We start from the raw sequence: 27,986 nt of genomic DNA, 5'->3' as shown, positions 1-27,986 counted from the left end.
CTGGGGGGGTGAGATGGAAGTGTTGATGTTGGTGGGGGGGTACATGAGATGGAAGAGTGAGTGATCTGGGAGGGTGAGTGAGATGAAGAGTGGGTGATCTGGGGGTGTGTGAGATGGAAGAGTGGGTGATCTGGGGCGGGGGGTGAGTGAGATGGAAGAGTGGGTGATCTGGAGGGGTGTGTGAGATAGAAGAGTGGGTGATCTGGAGGGTGTGTGAGATGGAAGAGTGGGTGATCTGGAGGGGGTGTGAAATGGAAGAGTGGGGGATCTGGACCGGGCTGAGTGAGATGGAAGAGTGGCTGATCTGGATGGGGGTGTGTGGGATGGAAGAGTGGGTGATCTGGATGGGGGTGAGTGAGATGGAAGAGTGAGTGGTCTGGAGGGGGGTGTGTGAGACGGAAGAGTGAGAGATCCGGCGGGGGTGTGTGAGGTGGATCACCCTCTCTTTCATCTCAACTCACGTACGAGTTCACAAAGACTTGGTGGAGGAAATCTTTCATGAACTATTACCATCACCACCTAAGGTTGACGGAGGTGAAGTTTTCACTCCTGTCTGTCTGTCTGTCTGTCTGTGAGCAGGATATTTCAAAAAGTTGGGGACGGATTCGGACGAAATTTGGAGGACAGATTGGGTGTGTCACAAGGACGAATTTATTCGATTTTGGTGAAGATCCAAATTCGCATTCAGATCCGAGAATTTTTCATATGATTCTTCACCAATGAGAGACGGGGCCAAAAACAATATATAATCGCACAAAATCTCACAAGGTTCTGGATGGATTCTGACCAAACTTGGTGGATACGTTATGTGTGTGGGACAAGGACAAATCCATTCAATTTTGATGAAGATCAGGATCTGCAGATGAGAATTTTTCAAGTGATTCTTCACCATTGAGAGATCGGGGCTAAAATGATACATAGTACAACATCTCACAAGGTTATGGATGGATTCAGGCCAAACTTGGTGGATGAGTTGGGTCGGTAACAACAACAACCGATTCGATCTTGGTTCAGGTCCGGATTCAGATCCAACCTATCAGTGGAATACAACACGTAAACTGTTCATCCTGGAGGAGGTATTCACTCTACCAAGTGTAGTTTTGGTTTGTTCTGTAACTACAAGCTTCATGATGAATTATATCTCAAGGACACTCCTCAATTTCACGACTAAAGCTTGGAAGGTTGTTCCCTCAAGTCATCGCATTCAATCCCCTTTGTCCATTGTGTCACGATTTTCGTTCTCCTTCACATCTTTACTCCCACTAATCAGTCGCTCCTGACATTCCACAGGCCTCACGCTCCAGGTGAAAGTATCTCCATCTCGAGGAGAGATTGGTGTTGGTGATACGAAAATCTTCCTATGCCAAGGTCAGTAAGTTCCAATCTGCATTCTTCAAAAGTAAAAGGTTTGCTCAGAGGTGGAAGTGTGGGTGATCTGGGTATACGAATCGGGCGAGGCAGCCTCTCTCACTGCACTGCAGGTGCAGCAGGTGCCCAGTGGACCCTTTATTACTGGATGCTGACTGAACATTCTGCCTCTTTGTCACTAAACTACACCTTGGAATCCCTCCGAGACAGGATGACAAAACTAAGACGATTAAGCTCTGGCGATCTGAGAAGGCCCAAGACTGCACGAAAAAAACCAATTCAACAAGTAATAAAGACGTAAGATGTCATCGCCCCCACTGTTGTCGTAATTTCGCTGTGTGGAGTTAAAGGGATAGCCCATATTTATGTACAACTAAAATGGCTGCCAGTCCACCAGTTAGCCATCTTTGATCAGATCCAAAATAAAGCGAGGTGCACGTGTACGCCATCATGTTCCATGCTTGGACCAAGTTTGAACAAACTAAGGACCATGCATGTCTGAGAAATGGTTGGGGACACATTTCCGTAACAAAATGGCCCCCAGTCGCCCATCTTGGATCTATTCTCGAAGATAAACGAGGTGCATATGCAAGCCATCGTTCGTTATCCGGGTGCCAAGTTTGAACAACGTCGGTGAATGCTTGTCCGAGACACGGTTGAGGACGTGTTGAAGATCGGGTTTTGTTTGACAACTAAAATGGCCGCCAGTCGGCCATCTTGGGTGGAATGCCGAAAAGAAACGACGTGCATATGTATCCCATCATGCGTCGTCTTTGTGCCAAGTACGAATCAAATCGGTGTTTACTGTGTACATATCTGAGGTATGGCTGAGGACGCACACACGCACGCACGGACACGAAAATGGAGACCAAATCCGTAAGTCCCCGTTTCAGACAAAGTCCAAAAGGGGCTGATAATCTGTACTAATAAATGTCAGTGTGTGTCTGTCATTCAGCCAGTCCGTCCGTGAGTCAATCTGTCCGTCTGTTCGTCAGTCCACCATAACTCCAAAACTATGAAACCGAGCGGCCCCAAACTTTGCGTGCATAATAAGGGAACTCCAAGGTCGTGCATGAGTGAAATTTGTGTGTTTGGGTGGATTTAAACATCCCCTTTAAAGATAAATGAACGGCCTTATTTAATTATCCATTATTAAGGCTCATCCTTGGTCACCTCGCTGTCCCTCGCTGGGGTCTTAATTTGCAATTTTTTGGGGGCCTGCTCAGCAATGCCTTCACTTGGAAGAGGCCGTAACGGTTTATTAATGAAAAAGTTCTTTTTCACTTTCTTCATTCACATCATCGAATGTCTGAATATCATTTCCACGAATCGCTGGAGACATTGCAATTCTTATAAACGCCTGGATACGCCGGCATTCGTGGCTTTATTTCATTTCCGCACATGCCATAACCTCTGAAATGTCTTGATCTTTGCAGAATTTCAAAATTTAAAGTTCTTGGTTGATCTCAACAGCAGTTCCGACTGCTAAAAAAGAAAGTGTTCATTTGTTCAACTCAGACATTGCTTGACATTACAGGTATCTCTGGGTGCATGGTGTTTATATGACCGATCGATAATCGCTTGCCAAGCTAGCCAGCCTTATTTAATTAGCTTATTCATATTTGAAGTCTTTAATTTAAAAAAAAAATGTCCTTTTGTCGATGTTTTCGATCTACTGTTTGCTGTTGAGATGTCCAGGGTTGTGTTCAGTTTTCAAGCAGCTAGCTAGCGCTTGCCAAGCCAGCCGTTCCTTATCAAATGTTTCGTTGAAGTGCTTGCTTGAGTGCTGAAGCAACTTGGCGTGTGCTCTTTAAGCTTCAATCTCTTCAAGCTTCGTTCTCTACAAGCTTTCTTGGCGATACCGTGACATTTCTGGAGTTTAGGAAAGCAAAAGAAATTAGATAATTAATATGAGTAAAAAAATGTTTTCAGTTGTTACAAAGCAGTGAATCGACACATCACGGCAGGTGAGCCCAAAGGTAACTTTCGCATGCTTGCTCTAAGCTGTATAGCCTGGGTTTGAATTCCAACTCAGCTATAAGGAGTCATTTTGGTGTTTCACAGGCATGGTTATTCATCAATGTGTGCGCTGTCTCTCGGATGGATGTTAAATTGGCCCTCACGTCTACCGGAATCCCCCATATCCCCTTCCCTCTCCCCCTCCACTCTCCCCTCTCCGCCATCTCCCACCCCTCTGATTTTCTCGCCCACCCCTCTCCCTCTCCTTCTCTGACCCCTCCTCTTCTCCCCTTTCCTCTCCCTCCCCTCTCCTCTCTCTTCCCCTCTCCACTCTTCTCCACTCATCCCTCTCCCTTATCTCCCCTCTCCCTCTCCCACCCTCCCCTCTCCCCCCTTTAATCTCCCCCTCTTTCCTCTCTCTCCAACCTCCCGCCCTCTCCCTCCCCTTCCTCTTTCTTCCACCCCACCCTCTCCCTCCTCCACCCGTCTCACTATGTTAAGGGAACTGTTGAGGACTGACAGCTTAATTTTGAATTTAAAACGGCTTCCCCTGAGTGTAGCCTGTACAAATCAGATTCAGAGTGAGCCAACCGGATGAGTGCAAAGGTCGCTGCATGAGCTAGCATGCATGCTTGCAGGCAGGCCTTTTTTCTTTTTCTTTTGCATACCTTGTCGAGGCTCTTATGAGAGCCAACACAGAACACACAGCAAGGGGGCATGAGACAAGAGGGGCGGGAGTGGGAAGGACAAAACAGTGGGGAACAGAGACATTAGGAGATCTGTGGAAGGGAGAGGGATGGGGGCGAGGAACATGGGGAATACAAGATGGACATCACAGGTACTTTCAGGAAGGAAAGCAGGGAATTTGAAGGAGGTGGGCTTGGGGTGGATTAACGGGGGTAGAAAATATCGAGGATTTGAATGGGGGATGACAAGAGGTGGTGAACAGCTGTTTTGAAGGCCTGGAGGGAAGAATGGGATTGAATAGAGTGAGGGAGTTTATTCCAAAGGTGGGAAAAAAGAGGAATGAAAGAGTGAAGGTGAGCAGTGATTTGTGATTTTGGTAGTTTTACGAGACAGTGGTGGGGACAAATCGCAGAGATCAGGGGTGGGGGGGGGCGAGACGGGAGAGGAGACAGTAGAAGACAGAAAGACCACCGACCTGCCTGCGGTGAGAGAGTGAGAGGCCCAAAGACTCAGCCTCATTGCGGGAGATACCAATGATCCGAAATGCCTTGGTTTCCACAGCGTGAAGCCGAGAAAGGTGGGAGGCAGGAGCACCAGCCCAGAGGGGAGCGCAGTACTCCATCAGGCTGCGGACGAAAGCTTTGTAAGTGGTCAGGAGCTGTCAGGTGGGCCGAGGAAGGACTTTGCACGACGGAGGATTCCCAGTCGATGACTGGCTTTGGAGGCCAGGTTTGAAATATGGCTTTTCCAGGAAAGATCATGGCAGATCGTGAATACCAGAAGCTTGAATGAAAGGACTTCTTCCAGAGGATTGTTGAGAGAGTGGATGGGGTGGGTGGTTCTCAACGGTCCTTTCGGAGAGACGTTGTGAGAGTGTGAGATTTGTCCGGATTGAAAGACATGTTCCACGAGTTGGACCAGTTTGTGATTTTATCCAGATCTGCAGTGAGTGAAGAAGCTGCTGCTTGCCGGTCTGAGGGATAACAGATGGTACAGCAGAGGGTGGAGTCATGAGCAAAGAGATAAAGAGGATTTTCCAGATAGGCCGTGGGCTGTCCGCTGCTATCGTTCCGTTTCGTTCCGTGAAAAGGGTGCGACTTATTTTCACTCACAATATGGTCTAAATTATATTTGCTGTAACGTGTAAACAACGACCAAGTCTGAGCATTAATTAGAAGTTACACGCACTATTTTTCAAAGTGTAATCGGCGATTAACTGCGTACGTTGGCCGAGAAGTCGGCCAGCTGGCGTAGCAATATCAGCTGCAACCAATCAGCAGCCGTATTTTTGTAAACACGGGTACTACTTGTACTGTCGTGGCAGCTTCCACGTCGGCCTTAACTTAGTGATGTCCCGAGCAAAATCCCAGGAGAAGTCAGTCGCCTTCATGGTGCGTTTTGCATCTGTCATCGGTACAAGAACAGAATGTATGTCCATTTCCTGAGGTTAGAAGGGGTAAATATCGCGAGTGCTTGGGAAAATGGCTACATTTACCCGGGGCAAGGGGTGACATCGCCCGGTCGCGTTATCACAGCCATGCTGGCATTGGCTTCACCAATATTCCACCGAGTGCTGGTTACCATCCGACGTGCTACAGACGGTTCACCGATAAAAAGAGACGGCTTGCGAGTAAGAAACGATGCTTGCATGTTTTTGAGGGAGCTACTGAAGTATCTGCAGTGGATGCTTCTGTTCAAAAGCCTGGTGTGCTGTCATCACCAAAGAAGAGTCTGCGATCAACATCGGCATTGCCAATCTCTTCACAAGGCCACATCCTCCCACGTATTTGCATCGTTTGCAAGAAAGAGTCACGTTATCTTAACCGAGTCCACGGGCCAAAGCGTGATAAACTAGTTAAAGCTGAAACACTCCACAGCAGGTACGTTACCGAGCTATTTGTTATGAGCTAAATCAAATTTGATCATTTTGATTTGCCATTCTGTCTGTGTACGACAAGTTTGTTGAAGAGCAAAGGAAGTTTCATCCCACCTTCGATTTCTGGACGTCATACTTGGAGATGGTGACTATATTGCTCCTTTTCATTCGAGCCCCTCGGGAATCCAACTGGGAGCTCCATCTCCCTGCAACCAGATCTATGTTGCCATGGTTTTTTTCGTACGATCGAGTACATTATTCCCGATATTTGACGGCTTATTGGGTTGAAATGATTGGCCTTCCGGAGACCCGTCCTCAGTGCTATGCCGAACTTCGTGAACGTGGTCAGTGGACAGTCCAACGACAAGACCACCATGGTTTTTGCCTCTATAGCTTGCGACCAGGCTATCGAGCAGACTGTCAACCGTGATTCGAAAACATCAACAGGAATCACCAACTTCAGCCTTGATGGAGCAGCCGTTCACCGCTGGATCCTTTCACAGAATGAACGTGCGGCTATAACCCGACAATGTCAGAACCTAGCGGGTAGTCATTCTGAATCACGTCGTCGGAAGGATTTGGATACAGCTCGTACAATAAGGGATGAGAGACACATACAGAACCTCATGTCTACCACCACCTCAATGATGGATCCTTTCGATCCGAAAGCTGATTTGGTAAGCATTAGTTCTGGGATCATTGCAAGCCCCACTGTGAAGCATGATCTCCTCAATGCCTATGAAACCGGTGAACATTTACTCTGCGGTTTTATGGAATCCCGCTTGTTGACGAACACTGTCGATTTCTACTCCATCCTCAAGGCTCAGAAGCTCAAAACTTTCACTGCACAAGTGAAAAGTACTTCGAGGGTAACATCTCAGGAAGAAATGACCCTGAAAGCTGATCGTAATTTGTTCGGACGACTGCTGATCATTGGTCAGACGCGGCAACTCGACATGCGAGAGGGACTTTCATATTCGCTAAGTCCTGTCTCGCTTCCCCTTCCCAGTGCGGATGGTGGTCTTGCAAAAACCAATAAATCCGCGTTGATGGATTTGATGGAGCGTAGGGTAGACAATGTCCTTGCTCTTTCAATGCCTCACGACCCTGCTGTTATAGTCGATGGCATGGCTGTGATTCAGGGACTTGTCCGTATACCGGAGACATTTCTCAACCTGGCTCAAAATATCCAAGCTGCCCTCATTAAAATAATGGTGAGTTTTGGCAGCTCTAGGATAGATTTTGTGTGTGATCGATACCCTGACATCTCAATCAAAAATGCTGAGCATTCTCGACGAAGTACCCAAGGTACTTAAGTGTAACCAGATTGTTGTACGGCCCCGATCAAAAAGTCCCAAGTCAGTGGAAGAAGTTTCTCGCCAGTGGTAAGAATAAAGAAGCACTGATTGGTTTTCTCTTCACCACTTGGCGGTCAACCAGTCTGCCTAACCTAGGGTGCGATTACAGCATTTATGTGACACATTCTGACCAGTGTCACGTGCTGAAAGCGACATCAGGTGAGATATGTGTACAGTTAGTGGATGAGTTGCAGTGCGATCACGAGGAAGCGGACACCCGCCTCATGCTCCATGCAAAGCACGCCGGTTCCAGCTACCGTGATATTGTCATTCACAGTCCCGATACTGACGTCGCAGTGATCGCTGTTGCACTCGGTGCGCAAATACAGGCGAATTTGTTTTTTTTCAACTGGCGTGAAAACTCGCGCCCGTGTGATCGACATCGGACGCATCAGAAGTAACTTGGGGGAGGAATTGTCTCAGGCTCTCGTTGGATTTCACATCCTGACCGGATGCGACTCGACAAGTTGTTTTTATGGTAAAGGAAAAAAAGAAGACCTTTTCAGCCATCTCCAAAAACGAGACTTTCGTGCGAGGCTGGGGTCCGATTTCGATATAGCAGCAGAAACCGTGACTTCATTGGTGAGGTTCGTTTGTGCTATTTACGGTCAAGAGTCGGCAGCGGATGTGAATGACACAAGATACAGAGTATTTTGTTTGGCTTCGTCACCAGGAGAACAGTCTATGCAACCTACAAATGACGCCCTGCACCAACATATTCTGCGTGCTCACTATCAAGCCACCATATATCGACGGGCGCTATCCCCCTTGATCAATGCTCCTACTCCATTTGGCCATGGCTGGCGAATGACAGGGGACGAATTGTCAATTCTGTGGATGACACAGGACCCTGCCCCAGAAATGATATTGCAGGTTGTCAACTGCGCCTGTAAAATGTCAAACTGCAAAACAGGACAGTGTTCGTGTCACTCCTCTACCTTGTCCTGCAAGTGTCGGAATTGTGAGAATAGTTTGAAAACACCGACCGAAGAATTATTCGAAGGGGGGAATGAACAGGACGACGACGCCGATGATGATGCTGATGACGGTTAGATGAAAATAACTAATGCGCGGATTCAGTATAACTAATGTCACATAACCACAGCTTTTCGTCGACATCCATCTTCCTAGTCCTTCCAGTAATGATCTAGTCGTGGCATGGCTTTTCAGTAACGCATTTCCTTGATGTAGCAGCTATTGTCTCTATGACAAATAAGGTTCATTTTATAAGGTTCATTATCCATTCACTTAAGGCTCAGTAAACAAATCCCGAGGACCAATAAGGTTCCACCTTGCCATTGCGAGATATTGATAATTTTTGATTTTGTTTCCCACCGATGTGTGAATTTCCATTCGTGTTTCAGTGAGATTGACAGATTGTGATACATGGCTTAATCAGTCATAGGAAGATAATTAAGAATTAATTAGTAATTTTGTGAAGATGATTCTGTGTCGTCTTCCCTTAGCAGAATGTGGTGTAGGTTAGTTAACAGCTTCGCTGTTCACATTTCCATTTCTGTTTGCACAGAAAGTGTATAAGATGAGAATGTTATCCGTCTTTTAATGACGAAGTGCCTAATTACTGTCAGAGTATGATGGCGATAATCCATTAATGTTAAGTAAGCAGGTGGTTGTATCTGTACGCGCAGTTTCAAATCTCTAGGTCAGTCGATGTGGAAGATGAAGCCTTCTCAATATCGAGATAATTAGTGATAATAAAAAGATTTGATCGTGCTCAGGCTAAAGTAACGATTTGCATTGTTTATATTTTCCACATTGGCCACCCCAGGACCACGATATTTCCAAAAGAGGAAGACAGTAGAACGTTCTGTGGTCTTCAGTCATTTCAGACATCTCGGTCGGTATTGGAGGTAGATACAGGCTCGTAAAAATGAAGGAATTCCTCAAAAATCGCTTTTTTCTGAATGATGCACCTTGTTGCAGTTTTCATTATCTTGACAATAAAGTGTTTACATGGTCGATACTTCTGATTCGTGAGCTATGTTGTTGTGTCTGACGCCCCCGTAGAGTTGAGGCTTGGGAGATGTATATTCGCCGAGATATACGATCGGCAAAAAGGGGAAAAGCCAAAATGTCACTTTTCACACCCTGGCGACCAACTTCGACAGCTCACTGTGCCTTATTGGGCTAAAATCTCGTGGAGAACTTTTGTCCTAATGTCTACCATACACGTGTCTACAAGCAGCCCAAAGTTCACCTCGCACCCCTTCCTCGGAACGAAAAGTGTTTTTAGGGCCTTTTCATAGGAAATGCCCACGGCCGAAGAGAGTCGGATAGATCATTGATGAAAATCAGAAAAAGAACAGGGCCCAGAACGCCACCCTGAGGAACTCCAGCCTGGACAGGAAGAGGGGATGAAAGAACTCCATTGAGGGCCACACGTTGGCTGCGACAGGAGAGGAAGTCTGTGAGCCATGAGTGGAGATGGCCTTGAATACCAAAGGAAGAGAGTTTGGTGAGCAGGGCAGGGTGCCAGACCGTGTCAAAAGCACGCGATATGTCCAGGGATATGGCTCTGATTTCATGTCCGGCATTGAGGACCTCCATCCATTGTTGGGATAGCTGCAGCAGCATAGCCAGGGTCGAGTGACCTGGTCTGAAACCAAATTGATGATCGGAAATTAAGCCATTGGAGAAGAGGTAGGATTTAATGTCTGAAGCGATGATGGATTCTATAACCTTGCTGATGATTGGGAGAAGGCTGATTGGTCTGTAGTTGCAGGGATCTGTTTTTGCACCTTTTTATGCAGGGTGGTAATGTTTGCTGATTTCCAAGCAGATGGCAGATGACCTTGAGCAAATGAGAGGGTGAGCAACAGCAGCAGAGCAGGTTTGTCGGACACGTGGGCTGATGCCGTCTGGACCTGTTGCAGAATCTGAGTCGAGGTTTGACAACAAACTCGCCACCTTGTCAGGAGAAAAGGACACAGAGTCCAGGAGCAGCAAGGTGCGACTGGGTAAGGTGGGTCCAGAAAGCGATGGGTTTCAGACACAAGACGAAGAAGCAAACATGGAGTTTTGGCATTCAGCCTTTCACATGCGGTATCAGCAGTGCGGACATTTGAGTTAAGGGAGGGGATGGAGGGCGAACATACACCAGAAGCAGATTTGATTAAATGCCACCAGAATTTGGAGTAGGAGAGAGGTTTGAAAGTTCAGACTTGAGCTTCGAAAGATGATGTTTTCTGGCTCTCCTGAGGGTCGATACACACTTGTTCCGAGCTTTATGGAAGGAACTGAGAGGCAAAGGCAAGTTGTTTCAGGACAACTGCCTCACCACAAACTTCAGTGTTCCATGGGCGGGAGGAAGGGTAGGACAACTGAAGACGACAGGGGATAAATCTGTTCATGAGGGAGAGCAAGTTTCTTTGAAAGAATTTCCAGGATGAGTTGATGTTGGAGAAAGTAGCGATAGGAGATCAGTCTATGAGTTTGATGGCTGCTTGGAGACCCTGCCAGTCAGCTTAAGTGAATTGCCAGACTCGACGGCGGTGAGGTGGTTCTCTGATAACAGCCAGAGAGATGTCCACTTTGACAAGGATGTGGTCAGAAGAACCGCTTGGAGCGGAGGAGGAGCGGAGGAAGAGCGGCAGATATTTTCAGGGAAATTTGTCAAAATCACATCCAGAAGAGCTAGAGTACCATTGGTTGAGATCCGGGTCGGAAAATTGACCGATTGAGTCAGTCCCAATGAGTCGCAGAAAGCTTTTGCTGAAGTGCCATGACAGGTGAGAGAGGTACCCACACCGAGCCAACTGGCCTGATGACAATTGAAGTCACCACATATGAGGAAGAGAGAGTTCGGATGAAAGGATACAAGTTGGTCCATGTTTTCGAATAGTGAGGTGGAGATGGAGTCATCACTGTTTGGTGGACGGTACAGTACACATATAAACATGAGGTGGGAGTTGAGGGGAAGCCATAGCCAGAGGTATCCCTGGGTGTGTTGGGGGAGTGAGGGCAGTGCATGGAGAGTGAGGAATGGAGTCTTTGATGAAGAGAGCAACTCCTCCCCAGGACGAGGCTCAGGCCTTTGCCTGTTGTCTCGTGTGGGTTTTAAATGCTCCCACCTAGTTTTTTGTCGAACCCAGCACTTAAAAATGAAAATGTTGTTGTTTGGGTGCATTTTATCTCCCTTCCCCTGACCCTGTCGTCCCTCCCCCTCTCCCATACTTACTTCCCCCCAAACCTCCTCTCTCTCCACCCTTCATGGACATCTACAGGAGGTCTCCACATGTTGTATTGTTGCGGGGCCGGGTATTGGCCGTTAGCACGACCGCTAGATGGAGCTGCAAGTTGGTCCGACCGATCACCCGAAATGTATAGGTCGTCGCCCCGGATAAGTTCGGAGCCGACGGGTCCTCTATCGGACCGAGGTTCGCCAATAGATAGACCACGTGGGGTAGGGTCGATTGCCATTTTCAATTCACCTAAATACCCACGTGGTCCAACTACCAGGGAAATTCACCCTCGACGGAACTCGTACGAAAACGAGCCGCTTAGTGCGCTCGTTCCGTGTGCGATTCCGAGCGGTTTAATCGTCAAGAACCGTCGGTCCAAATGTCCCCTTCGTGTCGTAACAGCTTTTACTTATTCTCAATCACGCGTCATGTCGAACCAATGAAAGAAACACAAAACGAGCTGATACATTTAACAATCAGGGTATTTGTTCAACAATAATGGGGGGGGGGAATTAGGGGAGCACGCAAGAGGCAGGGTTAAACCGAATATCAAGCAAGGCAAATAATATACAGGCGAAAATATAATATACAATTCACTACTTCGAGGACGGGCTCACGGACACATAAACACACACACACACACACACACACACACACACACACACACACACACACACACACACACACACACACACACACACACACACACACACACACACCCAAAAGAAATGGTGGCTGACGCCTTTATTTCGGTCTTCAGCTCGGAGGATAGTGGAGCCGAGGGGCAGGGTCTACCTTGGACCTGTCCTCCTCTTGAGGTCTTCAGGATGACTCGGTTCGGTGCCCGTCCCGGCAACCAAAACGTCGACTCCGTTCTCTCTGGTGATGACACGCGACCCTTCCGACTCCGGCGGCGGATGGTCCCTCTCAAGCTCAATCCTCAGGAGGAGGAGGAGGAAGCAGACGTTCCAGACGGCAGTGGCAAGACCATTCCAGGCCTCCGGAGACGAGCGCTCCCGCAACACGAGCGCTCCAACGCGATGAGCAACACGAGCCCTCTCTCCTTACGCTTCTCCTCGCTCCTTTCGCTTCTCGCTCCTTTCGCTTCTCCTTGCCGGCTGGCTGGCCCGCTGCTTACTGCTTGCTCGCTGCCCGCTGCTGGCTCGCTTTTATGGGCTCCGGCGTGCTCAACTCTCCCCCTCCCCAGCGCGCCCGGAAAATCTCGGGGCGGGGGATGATCGTCCTCAGCTTGCAGCATCCTTCTAACCATCATTCTTGTTTACACTGCAGGAATCTCGGGGCGGGAGGGTCGTTGTTCTTCTCTGCAGAATCCCGATAAAACTAATTATTAAAATAAATCACAGCGCATTTACATTGATTCACCCACAAGACAAGGGAAGGAAGCTGTCTATAAAACACAGACTTACTGATATAACCGAGCTATAGGAACCTGGATGTTGTGTGTGATCGGTTTCCAAATTCGTAACAGTGTTGACATGGTGTTTTAACGTACCCCATTTTGTTTAATCCTGCAGTACCCTCCCCCTCCCCATTTTTGCACAAGTCCCACAACCAAACGTAAGTCGAGATCACCTCACCCCCTTTCCCCCTCAGCTGTCGAAGCTAAGCATCCCTTCGAAACGCAACTCCAGAACCCCCTCCCCTCACGATTACCTCCCCTTAACCCCACCCCCCTTTCCAACTTCCCCCTCCATCCCTCCTCTCTTGCCTATCCTCCTCACTCCCACCCCTCCTTCCAGAGTGTATAGCGACCTTTGATGAGGTGTCTCTCTCTCCACATCCCCCCTTCCTCAATCTTCCCCCTTTCCTTGCTCCGTTCTTCCTCACCCCTCGATGCTCCCCCCTCCTCACTCCCCAACCCCTTCTCGTTTCCCCCTCCCTCTTTCTCCCCCCCCTCCCCTCAATATTCCCATGGCTTCAGTGACAGGTTGTAGTTGCGAGTGGACAGTAATTATTGAATTGTTTTTTTCATGCAGCCTTGTACCTTCTCCATTTAGTTCTTGTAACATTGTCTTTCTTCACCCCTTTCACCCAACTAACCCTCCATCCGAGACCTCACCAACCCCCTTTTGTTTCCTTTCCCAGCGGACGAGGATGCTGACGTTTGGTGGTTTTCTCCAAGTGGGAAACCAGTGGGATTGCAGTACCGTGTCGAGGCCTCTTCCCAGGAGAAAGAGGCGATGCTCGTGATACACGAGGCAAAATTAAAAGATGCCGGCATCTACAGGTGTGTGGCGAAGACAGCAAATGGCTCCACTGCTGAAGCTTCGATTCACGTGGAACTTCACTGTGAGTATCTCACCTTTCTGAAATTCTCAGGTCTCACTTGTATCGCACCTGGCACCAACGTTTTACCCCGATACACCTCGACGCCACCTCGCTCACACACTCCAACCTCACACATCAAACAGTTGAGGCCTGCACTATTCCAGGAAAGAAAAGAATATATACATATATATACACAGATGCCAACCCTCCCGATTTCATCGGGAGGCTTCCGAAAATTCACCCAAACTCCCGCCCTTACGATCACTATCCTTATCCTCCCGAAATTTTGATATTTTTGCACTGTTCACTAATCAGAATGTACTAGTATGAGAATTGAATGAAAAGCATCGTCTGCTACGTATAGCATGTGGTAACTCCATAACGTTCGCTGCTACCAAATTGTACGTAAAAAATTGCAAATTCAAATGAGGAGCAGCGAAACATTGGGTCTGGATCTCGCTTATGCGATCATGCACTGAGATTTAGTGCATGCGGTATGTGTGCAATACAGTGCATGCGGTATGTATGCACAGTGTATATGCATGCGATACGCTCACTGCATGCAGCTGGGCCCCGTACCAGCCCGGCGGTCGCGACCACCGTGCGGTGTTTAACAGCCGCTAGAGTTCTACGAGTCGCGCTGCAGCTGTGGAACATCGACTTCGAAGTTACTGATGCTTCAAGCCCTCGATGTTGATTACGAAATGGCAGAAAAGAAGCTACGAAGACCAAGAAATGGTCTCAGAAGTACAAGACCGAATACAGTCTCCAATACCCGTGTATTCGAAAGTCTGAAAGAGGAATTCATCATGCGTATTGTACAGTATGCAGCGTTGATATTTCAGTTGAGCACGGAGGTCGCGATGATATTCGGAAGCACGTTGGAAGCAAACGGCACACGGACATTGCAAAGGAGAGATCTTCGAGCACGAGTACCGGTACACTTCTGAATTATTTCACCAAACAAGGGACAAGCGAGGAAGAGGATGTTACCCGAGCGGAACTTCTCTTTAGTGGATTTATTGTGGAACATAACTTGCCCATATCAGTCTCAGATCATGCTGGACCTCGATTTCAAAAGATGTTTCCAGATTCAAAAGTTGCTTCAAAGTATGGATGTGCAAGAACAAAAACTTCAGCAATAATTGGTGAGTTGTCAAATGTTACTGCTTCATCTATTGCCGATATTGCTAGACTAGCTCCATTTAGCCTAGCTACAGACGGTAGCAATGACAGTGGTGAGGCCCAGCTATATCCTGTCCTGATTTCGTACTATGACAACAGTGCTGGGATTGTGAAGCAAGGTTTGCTAAGTTTGCCTGCGTGCAAACAAGATTCCACTGGAGAAAACATTTTCAAACTGCTTGATCATGAGTTCAGTGACAGGAAAGTTCCGTGGGGAAATTGTGTTTCCTTTTGTGCTGATAATGCCTCTGTCATGGTGGGCAAGCACAAAGGAGTCGCTGCTTATATCCACAAACAAAATCCAGAGTGCTACATCATGGGATGCCCTTGCCATATGATGCACAATACGGCCAAGAAGGCGGCTCAGGCCTTACCCATTGAATTAGATGACTTTCTCATCGATATTTACTACTACTTGGACAAAAGTAGTAAACGCGTCAAAGGAGTGAAAGCACTGCAAGAACTCTGTGATGCCCCGACACACAAGATTCTGAAGCATGTCGCAACAAGGTGGCTGTCCCTTGGTCAGTGCCTAGACAGGCTGATTGAACAGTGGGAGCCACTTCGCCTCTTCTTCAAAGAAGAAGTACGAAGAAAAATGCAACCAACTGTAGCCAAGACTCTAACAACGAGCAAGAAGGACGGCACTGTATCTACTGCCAGTACTGGCACTGCAGGATCAAGCACTAGTGGAGCAGCATTCACCACTACCACTGCAGTATCTGCTGCGAAGAAGACAGCAGGGACAGCACCAAAACCAATGCTGAGAGCAGGTAGCATCACCGGCCCTTCATCACGTTCATCTACAAAGCAGATCCCTTCAGAGTCGAGAAAGACTGTGATAGTCCCATCTACAGGCAAAGAAGGACCCAAGTTAAGTTCTGCTTTTGCCAAATCACTTGATAGAAGCTCAGCAAAACCTTCGAATCAGAGGTCTTCTTCCTTGGCTGCACCTACCTCAAGCTCTCTCCTCAAACGTAAAATTGGATCTGGTACTACGAGTCTGACCTCTTCTGCTGGCAGTAAACGCAAGTGTGATCGCCCTGCGGCTAAGTGTACTACGAGTTCTACAACTAAAAGCGCATCTTCCTCAAACACTGTGCAGGAATCTAGAGAAAAACGTGTCAACAGGATGTTCTTGTCTCCACAAACAAAACTCTATTGTTTCTTCCTTCGATATGCTAACAAGCTTTTTGAGAAGGGGAATCTTCTGCTCCAAAGAGACGAACCCTGTATTCATCTCCTGCACGGAGAATTGAATGGTCTTCTGAAAGATATCTTCGTACGGTTTTTGAAACCATCGGTGTCATCGGTTGCTCTGGTAAATGTACCCTTCTCTGACAGAAATCATCAGAAGAATGATGAGGACCTCATGATTGGGAACGATGCCAAACTGTATATAAGGGAACAAAGGAGTCTCAAGAAATCCACCTTCACTCTGAGTGAGTCAGACATCCAAGGTTTCTTCAGTGCAGTTCGCTCATATTATGTGAAAGCCTGCAATTACATCTTCAAAACCTGGCCGCTAGATGATGAATTAGCCAAGCATGCTCAGGTGCTGGATGTTAAGCTACACCAAGAAGTGGGGTTTGACTGTGTGGAGTTTTTCATCAAGAAATTCCCTGTCTGTTCAGTGGCGGTGATAGTGACATAGACAGTCTTGAGAGTGAATTCGCTCACTACCAGGCAGACGCCTCCATAGCTACAATTGCTACTGAGACAGTGAGAGTGGATGAGCAGTGGCATCGGATTTCACAGCTCACAGATCCCTGCACTGGTGCCAAGAAGTATCCTAATTTGAGCAAAGTGATGAAGGGAATCTTGGTCATTCCTCATTCGAACGCATCATGTGAGCGGGCACTCAGTCTTGTACGGAAGAATCATACTGAATTTCGTCCCAATTTGAGTGTCAAAACCCTGGAAGCTCTCTTAATTGAAAAACTAGCTCATAGCACCCCTTGCTACCAGAGAGAATACAGCAAAGACATAATCAGAAGGGCTAAAAGAGCCACACAGCTGTCACTCAGCAAAGCTGCCATGGAAAAAGCAAGCAGCAGTAGTACCAGCCAGTAAGGTAAGAAAAATATTGCTTCTTTTGTGCTTTTTGTTAATCTTTGATTGTCCCCTAACTTACTAATATTAACATACATGTAACATTAAAAAGTGCACAATTTTCCCCTTTTTTTGTTCAAAAAGTGGGAATTCTTAACATGTTAAATGCTCCAAAATAGGGCTCAGAGGGCACGAGAGAGCGTCTAGAACCCCAGAGCTTCCAGGGCCCTAAGGCAGGCCCTGGACCCCGCCGCAAGGGTCGAGCGCTCCGCGCTCGAGATGTGCGCTTCACGCACATTATTTGGTGTCGGTTGCAAATCCTCCCTAATTCTGATTTCCAAAAGTTGGCATCTCTGCATGTCGTATACATGGTCGAGGCTCATGGAAGAGCTGGAGCACAGTGGAATGGGGGGAAACACCAACAACAGTGAGAGTGAGAAGGACGCGTGGGGAGAACAAGGTCAAACATGACAACAAGAGGAAGGGGGAAAGTGGGGGAAAACGTAAAAAAGAACAAACCAACTGACGAACAAAAATAAGAGAGGGAGAAGGGGGTTAAAAAAAATCACAACCTGGGAAAGGTCAGCACACTATTAACAATACACTGGGGCTCATTTCACCGACCTCTGAAGGATGACAGGCTGAGTCAACCCCACCTGGTGTTAATTCAGCGGAAAAACATGTCTTGAATTCAGGACCCGAGGATCCCAAACCACCACCCGAACCGCGAAGCCAACACCAGACGTGTGACAGCTCGGTTGCCGGGTCACTATCATTTAGTTGGGGCACGACTTTGCCACTGATGCAGTGCCCCTCAGCCAGTACAATTAGTACTCATTTCGCCGACCTCAGAAGGCTGACGGGCTGAGTCAACCCCACCTGGCGTTAATTCAGCAGCAAATATGGCTGAAACTCAGGACCCTAAGACCCCAAGCCAGCGGCTGCCACCCGAACCACGAAGCCAACACCAGGCTTACATCGATTTATTAATTATTTATTTTCGTTCTCATCGGGGAAATATCTCGGGGACCTTTTGGGCTCGGAAACTGATATTTGGAGCCCACAATGAACATGCTATTTGGCGATTTAAACGGAATTTTTGATTTATCGATTAATCAATTAATCGATTAATTTTTATTCATTTTTCGATTAATTGCCTACTTTTCAAAAAGTTACAGATTTGGATGAATGTTACAGCGGTGACGGTGTACTTTGAATGAACCTAAACGTGTTTAAGTAAATTCCAGCCTGCCCTATTTAGTTGGTGTTTGGGATATATGGGGAAATGTACGTTTTGATCTTCACTTTGTCTTGAAAGAATAATTTACACACTGAAAAATCACATTGTGATGGAACCATTGCTGTCTGCAGGTATAAAATGGAATCAACTCAAGATGGTTTCAAACAAGGTGAAGAATGCAGGACAACTCGCAGCTACGGAGTTATTAGCCAAGAAACCAACAAAGAGAAGCAGGTTATGACACTTTTGCTTTGAATTTTTGAATTTGAGCACAAAGCAGCCTGTTGTTAGATCTCAGAACCGCAAAGGACAACAAAATTGACGTGACCACCACCACCTCTGCCACCCATCCCTGATCTAGTATGCATCATCGGATGGGAATAAATTATGAGTTCGGCCACGCAGGGAGAATCTTTTCTGGAAGAGTAATGAAACTGCTGATGCAGTGCCCCAAGCAGATTATGGCAATAATTTGGCAAAGTGTTGGTGATGACTTATCCCATCTTCGTCAAAATACCATGGGACCTCAACGTCCACCAACTTATCTTAGCAGATGTGTTCCCACCTTATGGTATATCTGAGGGCCGGCTTGCTTTGCGATGAAATTGATTCTGCTTGTGAAGCATCAATCCGACAGTTTATAATCTGGTCAGGAATTGAACCCAGGTCGAGACAACTTAAAGGTGAGTACGCTGCACCGTCTTGTCAGGACAACCGGACCAGTAAGTTTGTCAACAAATTGTATAATCGATATCTTAGACTGATACCATTTGGCAGATTTCTGCTTTTCACCTCCAAATTGCTCGACATTTTGATAATTTTTTCCCCACTGATGCAACATGATATCAGTCAGGTTCTTGATGCGAGATTAAAACATTAAAAACGACGTAGAAGGGCACTCGGTAGAGCGCATACCTGTGCTACGTAATGTCTAATCCATGAAAACATATCGGGACCAATACATTTTTGAAACATCAGGCGAGATATCATTTTTGGCCCGATCAATGGTGAAGAAATACTTCAAAAATTAAATAAATCTTGTATTCGGATTCGGATTCGGATCTTCACCAAAATTGAATCAATTCGTCCTTGTCACCCAATGTGTCCAAGTTTCGTCCGAATCTATCCACAACTTTTTGAGATATTGTGATATTCATCAATTTCGCCAGATCTCTCAATGGTGAACAATCAATTAAAAAATAAATAATTATTGTATGCGGATTCTTATTCGGATCTTCACCAAAATTGAATCAATTCGTCCTTGTCACCTAATGTGTCCAAGTTTCGTCCGAATCTATCCACAACTTTTTGAGATATTGTGATATTCATCAATTTTGCCAGATCTCTCAATGGTGAACAATCAATTAAAAAATTAAATTATTTGTATGCTGATTTATATTCGGATCTTCACCAAAATTGAATCAATTCTTCCTCGTCACACATCCAATGTGTCCACCAAATTTTGTCTGAATCCGTCCACAACTTTTTGAGATATCATGCTGTATTTCGTTTTTTAGTCCGATCTCTCAATGGTGAAGGATCACGTAAAAAAAATCCCAGTGTTTCATTCACACCTTCGGTGGGTCGAGATAACTAGAATATGAGATTTTAATTTTTTTATTAGTAATAAATATATATATTTTTTATTTACTGTCCAGGTTCTTCCATTTTCATTGTCCTGTCCTGCAATAAATATTCGTGTATTCCTTATGCTGTGTGAGCGAGTTCTTGACACTCTTTCCCACATCAACTGATTCAGTTTAATTGATAACCCCTGGAGGAATGAAACTGGTTTAATGACTTCTCTCTGGGTGTTATCAGAGAACCACCTCAGCACCGTCCAGTCTGGCATTTCACTCAAGCCAACTGGCAGGGTCTCCGAGCAGCCATCAAATTTCTACACTGGTCTCCCATCGCTACTTTCTCCGACATCAACTCATCCTGGGAATTCTTTCAAAGAAACTTGCTCTCCCTCATGTACAGATTTATCTCCTCTCGTCTTCAGTTGTCCGACCCTTCCTCCCGCCCATGGTTCATTGAAGCTTGTGGCCAGGCTGTTGTCCTGAAACAACTTGCTTATGCCTCGTGGAAAGCAAACCCAACTGAGGGTAATCTCAGCTCCATCCATAAAGCTCGTTACAAGTGTGTATCTACCCTCAGGAGAGCCAGAAAACACCATCTTTCCAAGCAAAAGTCTGAACTCTCAAACCTCTCCCTCCTCCAAATCCTGGTGGCATCTAATCAAATCTGTTTGTGGTGGATGTTCCCTCTCCATCCCCTCCCTTACCTCAAATGGCCGCACTGCTGATACCACACGTGAAAAGGCTGAATGCCTAAACCCGGTGTTTGCATCAAAATCTTGTCTGAAACCCATCGCTTTCTCTACCCACCTTACACAGTCGCACCCAACTGTCCCTGGACTTTGTGTCCTTTTCGTCTGACAAAGTGGAGAGATTGCTGTCACACCTCGACATAGATTCTGCAACTGGCCCAGACGGCATCAGCCCACGTGTCTTTAAAACCTGCTGCTCTGCTGTTGCTCACCCTCTCTCTGTTCTATTCACCCTCTCATTTGCTCAAGGTCATCTTCCATCTGCTTGGAAATCAGCAAACATTACTGCCCTGCATAAAAAAGGTGCGAAAACAGATCCCTGAAACTACAGACCAATCAGCCTTCTCCAAATCATCAGTTAGGCTATGAAATCCATCATCGCTTCAGACATTAAATCCTTCCTCTTCTCCAATGGTCTGATTTCCGATCATCAATTTGGTTTCAGACCAGGTCATTCTACCCTGGATATGCTGCTTCTGCTTTCCCAACAATGGATGGAGGTCCTCAATGCCAGACATGAACTCAGAGCCATATCCCGAGACATATTGCATGCTTTTGACATTTTCTGGCACCCTGCTCTGCTCACCAAACTCTCTTCCCATGGTATCCAAGGCCATCTCCACTCATGGCTCGCAGACTTCCTCTCCTGTCGCAGCCAACGTGTGGCTCTAAATGGAGTTCTTTCATCCCCTCTTCCTGTCCAGACTGGAGTTCCTCAATTCAGTGTTCTGGGCCCTGTTCTTTTTCTGGTTTTCATCAATGATCTCTCCGACTCTCTGGAAAATCCTCTTTATCTCTTTGCTTATGACTCCACCCTCTCTGAGTGTGAATTGCCTTCATGGTATGAAAGAAATGGTGATATATATATATATATATATATATATATATATATATATATATATATATATATATATATATATATATATATATATATATATCAGTATTTATTTATTATTTCTTGCAGGCTCGATACAAAGCACAAAGAGAGCAAAGAAAGCTTCAAGTTGAACCGGCTATGAAATATCTTTTTGAGGTTCTATCAAAAAGATTGGGAATCGAGCAGACTGCTGTTGAGGAGTTCATTTTGGATTCGCTGTCAGTAAGTCTTGTTGTTTCCCAGATTGTGTTGTTTCTCTTTTTTTAAGCAATGTCAAAACAATATTATTTGTTTTGCTTTATAAAAAAAGTAAGTTTGATTGAAAGATAAACATTTTGTATTTCATTGTGCTGCTACATTTTTGATGTCCATTTCATTTCCAAGTTTCATGTATTTAAAAAGTTTTTTTTTTTTTTTAAGATATTGTTTAGATTCAACCTCTCATCAATTTCTGCGCAAAGGAAGGTCGAAGAGTTGTGATCTTCTTTTACCAATAAGCACAACCTCCGGGGATTGGTGAGTTTATCCGTTGGTTAGTTTAAACGGTGAAGTTTTTGCTTGAAATCCTTTGGCAATTGCCGTGTTTGGACAAGCTGTGTCATCAAAACAAAATAATTTTTCCGACAATTTTTTTGAAAATAGTCATCAATTTATTGTGCGTGCCTGGGAAAGGTGAATGGGGCAGGTGAGCTTTGCGGTGGGGAGGGGGTTAGCTCGTATACATTGAATCCAATTACACAGATTTATCTTGTTGCTTTATTCACATTTTCCATATCCTATTATTGTGGCTTGCAGCCACGTACAATCTCAAAGGAATAAGTAAATTCTGTGTAGTTTCTATGTGATGCAGTGTCGGTGTTTCATTGTATTTTTTGAAGTCTTTCACCTCTGAGCCGGCTCGTCCAGATTTGAATCTAGGCAGAGTGATAAACTGTCATCCTGGTGTCTCGTAGGCAGGGCGAGTCATCAATGTGTGTGATATCCCTTGGATGGATGTTAAACGAGGTGTTCCATCTGCTCGTATGAGTTGGTGAACTTTAAAGATCTGACGGGTATTCTTCGTGAAGAGTTGGGAAGCTATCGCTCGGTACCCTGGCCAAATTCCTTGAAGTCCTGCTCCATCCACCAGAGGGCACCCCATAACTGCGCTCGCAGCAGTGATGCAAACTGCAGAGACATCAGGTCAGGTATGGGAACATGCACAGAAGTAGCATGTCGCTGCGTCCACTTTCGCCGGTACTCCAGCGGCCTCCGTCTGGCCATCCTTCCAGGCAGATGCCTGGCCCATCCCCATCTCCTTGAGATGCCGACCAACCTGCTGAAACCATGAGGATCGTGGTCGGCCCATCGGCCTCCTCCACTCACGAGGCTCCCTCGCTGAGAGAATCTGGTGAGCAGGATCAGCGTCAGGAAAACGAGACACATGTCCAGACAGCCACAGTTGCACATGGACTATACAGGAAACAAATCTCATCTGAGTCTCTCTTAGCAACCTCTCATCGGATACAAAGTCTGACCAGTGAGAGCATTGGATTCTCCGAAGAGATCTGGTACCGAAGGACTTCACTCTACATCTCAGATCCCTGGTCAGAATTCAAGTTTCACATCCGTAGAGTAAGACTGGAAGTACCAAGGACCTCAGACTCGGACTTTTGTCATCCTGCATCGGTCCCGACAGCACCACACCCCGTGGTACAGTGAATCCATGACTCCCCAGATGTCTCTAAACCTCTCGCTCACAACATGCGGAGACACGAATGTCACTGCCAAGGTAAGTGAATCTCTCTACGACCTCAACATCCTCACCACAAACAGGTACAGACAAGAATGCAACATCCAAGTTGCCATTGAAAGCCTGACTCTTAGTTTTGACACAGGAAACCCATAATCCCAAAGACTCCGACTCCTCATTCCGCACCTTGAGGACTCCCATCAGGATATGCAATGTCTCCACAATCTTTTGGGATATCCAGTGACTGCATCATCTGAGAAATCAAGGTGAGAGATCTCAAAACTTTCAAACGATGCACCGCAGCTTGATCTCTCCGACATCCTCCCCAGAATCCAGTCCATGCAAGCGCTGAAAAGTGTGGGAGCCAATACACACCCCTGAAAAACTCCAGTCACAATTGGAAATAAGTCAGACATGGAACCACCACACCTCACAGCACTCTCAGTACCAGAGTATAGTTCAGAAATAAGATTGCTTCGTTCAGGTGGCACTCCACGAAGACTGAGAATCCGCAAGAGGGCATCCCGATTCCCAGAATCAAACACTTTGCAGAGATCAAGATAGGCTTCAAGCAGTCCCTGCCAAAACTCTCGTCTGCGTTTGGTGAAGACCCGGAGAGCAAAAACATAACCTCTTGACCTCTTTGGGGTAAAGCCCGACTGGTGTGGGCTCTTGTGCTCAAACAGATGGTGGCGAACACTATCAAGAATTATCCGAGCAAAGACGTTGCAAGGCATTGAGAGCAGCGTCAACCCTCGGTAGTTGGGATCATGCCTGACGACCACCCCTCCCTTTCCTTCGAGGGACAACAAGGCTCCCCTTCCCATCAGTTAGGCTGATGCCTTTGCTCCAAAGAGAACTGCGTGCAACCACATGAGTACTGCCTTTTCACCAGCATTGAAAAGTTCAGCATGAATGTCACAGATCCCAGGAGCTTTACCCCCTTTCAAGTAGTTCACCACAGCCTGTCTTCCCACAACCTAAGACGGTTCACAGTTGATTGTAGGGTCAGCAATAAGGACAGTAACACCCATGGCATCCAACTCACCAGCTGGTGTATCATCCTGGTGCAGTTGCTCAAAGTAACCGGCCCAGCGGGCCTTCATTTCAGACTCCTCTATCAAGCTCCACCACTCTCTGCTCTAACTGCAGTACACCGAGGGACGGGTTTGGAGGAACGCGATGAAAGAATTCCTTTGCAAGCAGGACGATAATCACCTGACCACAGGTGATGCTCTACCCCCTCACAGATTCCTTACACATAGACCTCCTTGTCCGCCCTCAGCGCACGTACAGTTTTATGCCTCAACTCCCTCAACAGCTCAGCTCCACCATTAGGCCTGGTCCTGCAACTCTGGTCAATGGTATTCATTGTCCCTTGAGAGACAAAGTTCTTCTTCACCCTTCGGTGTGTTCCAAGACATCCACTGGCAACATCAAGGATAGTGTTACTGAAGGCACTCCACAACTCTTCAGGATTCCCTGAAGCACCCAGATCCCCCAAATCCCTCTCATCCTTGAGCCTGCCAACATCCAGCTTAGGAATGGCAACGTATAAAAATGCACGTACCATTCTCATAGGTACCACGTACCAGAGGTACCATTCTCCCAGATTTAAGCTGCAACTTCAGAGTTGCTAAAACAAGCCTGCAGTCGGTTTTGAGGAACTGAGCACTCCGGTAGACCCTCAGTTCTGAATCATCCTCCAACGACCATCAACGAGCATATGGTCAGTGTTCTTTGCCACATCACCAGAGTTGGAACACCAAGCCCAGTAATGATCCTGTGGGCGCGAAAACCATGAACCAGCCACCCCTAAACAGCCACATGCTGCATATGAAATGTATCAAATGAATGATCATGTCATCTTCAAGCTGAAACACAGCAAGAAGAGGAGTGGGAAAGTGGGGATGAAAACAGACAAGGAACAAACCAACTGACAAATTGACAAACAAAAATAGGTGAGGGAGAGGTGGAAAACGAAATCACAATAACCTGGAAAAGTGGGAGTACTTCGGAACGGGGTCATTTGGGGATGGAAGAGATCATTCGTATGGATGGGGGGAATGAGCTGAAGTCATGGGAATGGGCTGTATTGAAGTGCTGGAGGGAAGAATGGGATTGAATAGATTGGAGAATTTGGTTGTTCAGGTGAGAGAAGAGAAGAACAAATGAGTGGAGGTGAGGAGTGAGCCTGGATATTCAGAGTTTAATAAGAAGAGGGTTACTGGCAGACCATGTGCACCCTGCAGAATCCTGGGAGGGAGAGAGCCAAGATAGGGCAGACGGTGAAAGACCAAAAAGGTGGCGGAAGACTACAGAGAGGCCAACAACCTGTCTCCGATGAAACGATAACAGGCCTGGACACTCAGCTTCATCATGAGAGATCCCGATGATTTTGAGGGCCTTGCTTTCCATGACGTCAAGTCGGGCAAGATGTGAGTCATGGTTGCCAGTCAAAAGGTGGGAGCAGTCCTCCATCAAGCTGCGAATGAAGGCCTTGTAGTTTGTCTGAAGTTCAGATTGTCCAAGGACAGACCTTTAACAATGGAGGATGACCAGTTGACGCCTGCCTTTGGAGGCCCTCTTGGAAACATGGGCTATCCAAGAACGATCATGGCTGATGGTGAGGCCAAAAAGTTTGAGTGACTTAACATCTTCAAGATCCTTATTGAGGAAGTTGATGGAATGGTTAGCTCGGCAGCCCTTACGGAGACACAGTGTGAGTGTCCGGGATTAGTCAGGGTTGAAAGACATATTCCAAGTGTTGGCCCAGCTCCTGATTCTCTCAAGTTCTGCAGAGAGGGAAGAGGCTGCTGCATGCCTGCTTGTCTGAAGGATGAGAGATGATGATACAGCAGAGGGTGCAATCATGAGCAAAGATATATGTGCAGGATTTTCCATGAAATCAGAAAGATATAATTGATAAAGATGAGGAGCAAGACTGGGCCAAAAACACTCCCTTTGGGGGACTCCAGCTTTGATAGGAAGAGATGGGAGGATCCCTTAAGAGCGACACTGACTGTGTGAGTGGAGGAAGTCAGTGTGATCCATGAGAGTCGGTGTCCTTAAATGCCATAAACAGAGAGTTTGGAGACCAAAGTGGGGGACCCGACGATATAAAATGCTCAATACATGTCCAGATAGACGGCTCATGATGCTCAACTCAAGTGATGCTCAAAGATGTCGTGATGCTCGACTTGTGGAATCGTGACGTGGTGTCATTCCTATCTTTTTTATTGTTTTTTTTTTTGAGATTTCATCCCTCTATATTTTTACATTTTTCTTTAAAAAATTTTTTTTGTTGTTGTCTTGTTTTACTCTGTTTGCTGTTTTGAAACAATAGTGCCAGATGGACCATCATGGCAATCATATCCTGGAAACGTACAATTGTTGCACCTCTGGTATAACTCGAGTCGAGAAGGCCAAGCTGAAAATTCCTGCAGACAATAGCTTGGGTGCTTTGAAATGCTTTGACTGTTGTTTGTGTTTTCAGAAAGCGCAAGTCAATTCTCAGTTGTTTTCAAACAAGAGAAAATGTTGCGCCTCTTTTTGGCCGACCCAGCAAAAGACTGCACCGCCGGTCTAGTCCTATATTTCATGAGACGCACAAATGACATTGCTTTGTCCGTCAAGAATGTACGTGAGGTAATCATTTAAAAATGGTCAAGATTCACTCCACGAACAAAACTTAACAATCTTTATCATTAATTTAATTCATCACACTCTGTATAATTTGAGAAGTGTCTGTTTGTTTGTTTATTTGTCTTCTGTTCACTTCCAAACCGCTGGACGTCATGAGTTGAAAACTGGTGGTTGTGCAGTTCCTATGGAAAGTAGACATCCTCTTCCCAAATTTTCACCTGTTGTTGCCTGATAGCCTGGAATGAAATCACATTAAATCAGACTTTCCACCTTTATTAACACATCGTAACCCACAACCTCCAAGTGAAAAAGCTTTCCCCACTTTCCCACACTTATTGTGCTGTTTGGTGTAATGCTAGGGAGTGACGGTAAACCATCAGTAAGTTTAACAATGCACCTAACCCCAACAGGAAATGTATTTCGGTGAAATCGATTGCACCAAAGATGTGTTACGAGGAGCAAGAATGAAAATTTCAAACATCTACTACCCTGCCATGGACGTCAGTGACAAATGGGGTGAACTCAACAACTCCAAATCTGGAGAGAAAACGAAAAAGACTTTCAAAGATAGCATATTGAGCTTCATTTCGTTTTTGGATGGTATGTTATGTTTTTTTTAATACCTCTTAAACATCAGCAGAATATCATCTGACTGTAGACTTTTTGTGTGCGTGGTGTTGGCTTAATGGATAGGGTGGTGGTCTGGGGATCCTCGGATCCTGAGTTCATAATCCCACTCGGCTGTTGAATTAATACCAGGTGGGGTTGACTCTGCCTGTCATCCTTCCGAGGTCGACAAAAATGAGTGGTACCCCAGCATGCTGGAACCCTGTGTCGGAGTGGTGACCCGTCCAGGATTGTGTCCAATAGTTGAGAAGACTGCTTTGGTAGCACCAACACTCCACACAGAGTGTGGTCCTGATAGATGGATGGATCGATGGATGGGAGACTTATTCTGGTGCTCTGCATTTGAGGTTTGCATCCATAGAACAGCGGTTCCAGTTAAAACTTCATCTGAGCCTAGCTCGTGGACTTATTGTGGAACTTTGTGAGTGAGGTTCATTTTTAATAATGGCATAATACACATTCTGAGATGTGGAGGAACACGATGGAGTTCAGTGGAGGAACAACTGGAGGAAATCGAATTCATCGACGCACTACCGGAGGAGACTCTCCACAAACAC

The 27,986-nt window shown here is 46.3% G+C and overlaps 1 protein-coding gene across 12 annotated transcripts in view; it reads left to right on the top strand.

The window, feature by feature from the left end:
• Positions 1-434: 434 nt before the first annotated feature.
• LOC147007356 (dynein axonemal heavy chain 8-like) overlaps positions 435-27,986 on the top strand; it is a 42,778-nt gene continuing 15,226 nt past the window's right edge. Inside the window, exons 1-7 of one of the 12 annotated variants that reach the window (XM_085867279.1) lie at positions 969-1,368; positions 13,557-13,760; positions 18,348-18,450; positions 21,513-21,647; positions 21,857-21,941; positions 26,654-26,805; positions 27,213-27,402. In XM_085867279.1, the coding sequence (XP_085723405.1) occupies positions 26,695-26,805; positions 27,213-27,402 (301 nt within the window). In that variant the 5' untranslated portion in view covers positions 969-1,368; positions 13,557-13,760; positions 18,348-18,450; ... (1 more) ...; positions 21,857-21,941; positions 26,654-26,694. Of the gene's footprint in view, positions 1,369-2,804; positions 2,906-9,037; positions 9,120-13,556; positions 13,761-18,347; positions 18,451-21,512; positions 21,648-21,845; positions 21,942-26,653; positions 26,806-27,212; positions 27,403-27,986 lie in introns of those variants that run through there. The other 11 variants (XM_085867280.1, XM_085867275.1, XM_085867281.1 and 8 more) reach the window with 11 other exon arrangements.

This window comes from Eptatretus burgeri, unplaced genomic scaffold (genome assembly GCF_056783735.1).
Source record: "Eptatretus burgeri isolate ZD-2024b unplaced genomic scaffold, Ebu_testis_v1 Ebu_testis_scaffold_269, whole genome shotgun sequence".
Taxonomy (NCBI): domain Eukaryota; kingdom Metazoa; phylum Chordata; class Myxini; order Myxiniformes; family Myxinidae; genus Eptatretus; species Eptatretus burgeri.
Note: the sequence above shows the minus strand (reverse complement) of the source record. Positions and strands in the feature narration are given on the sequence as shown.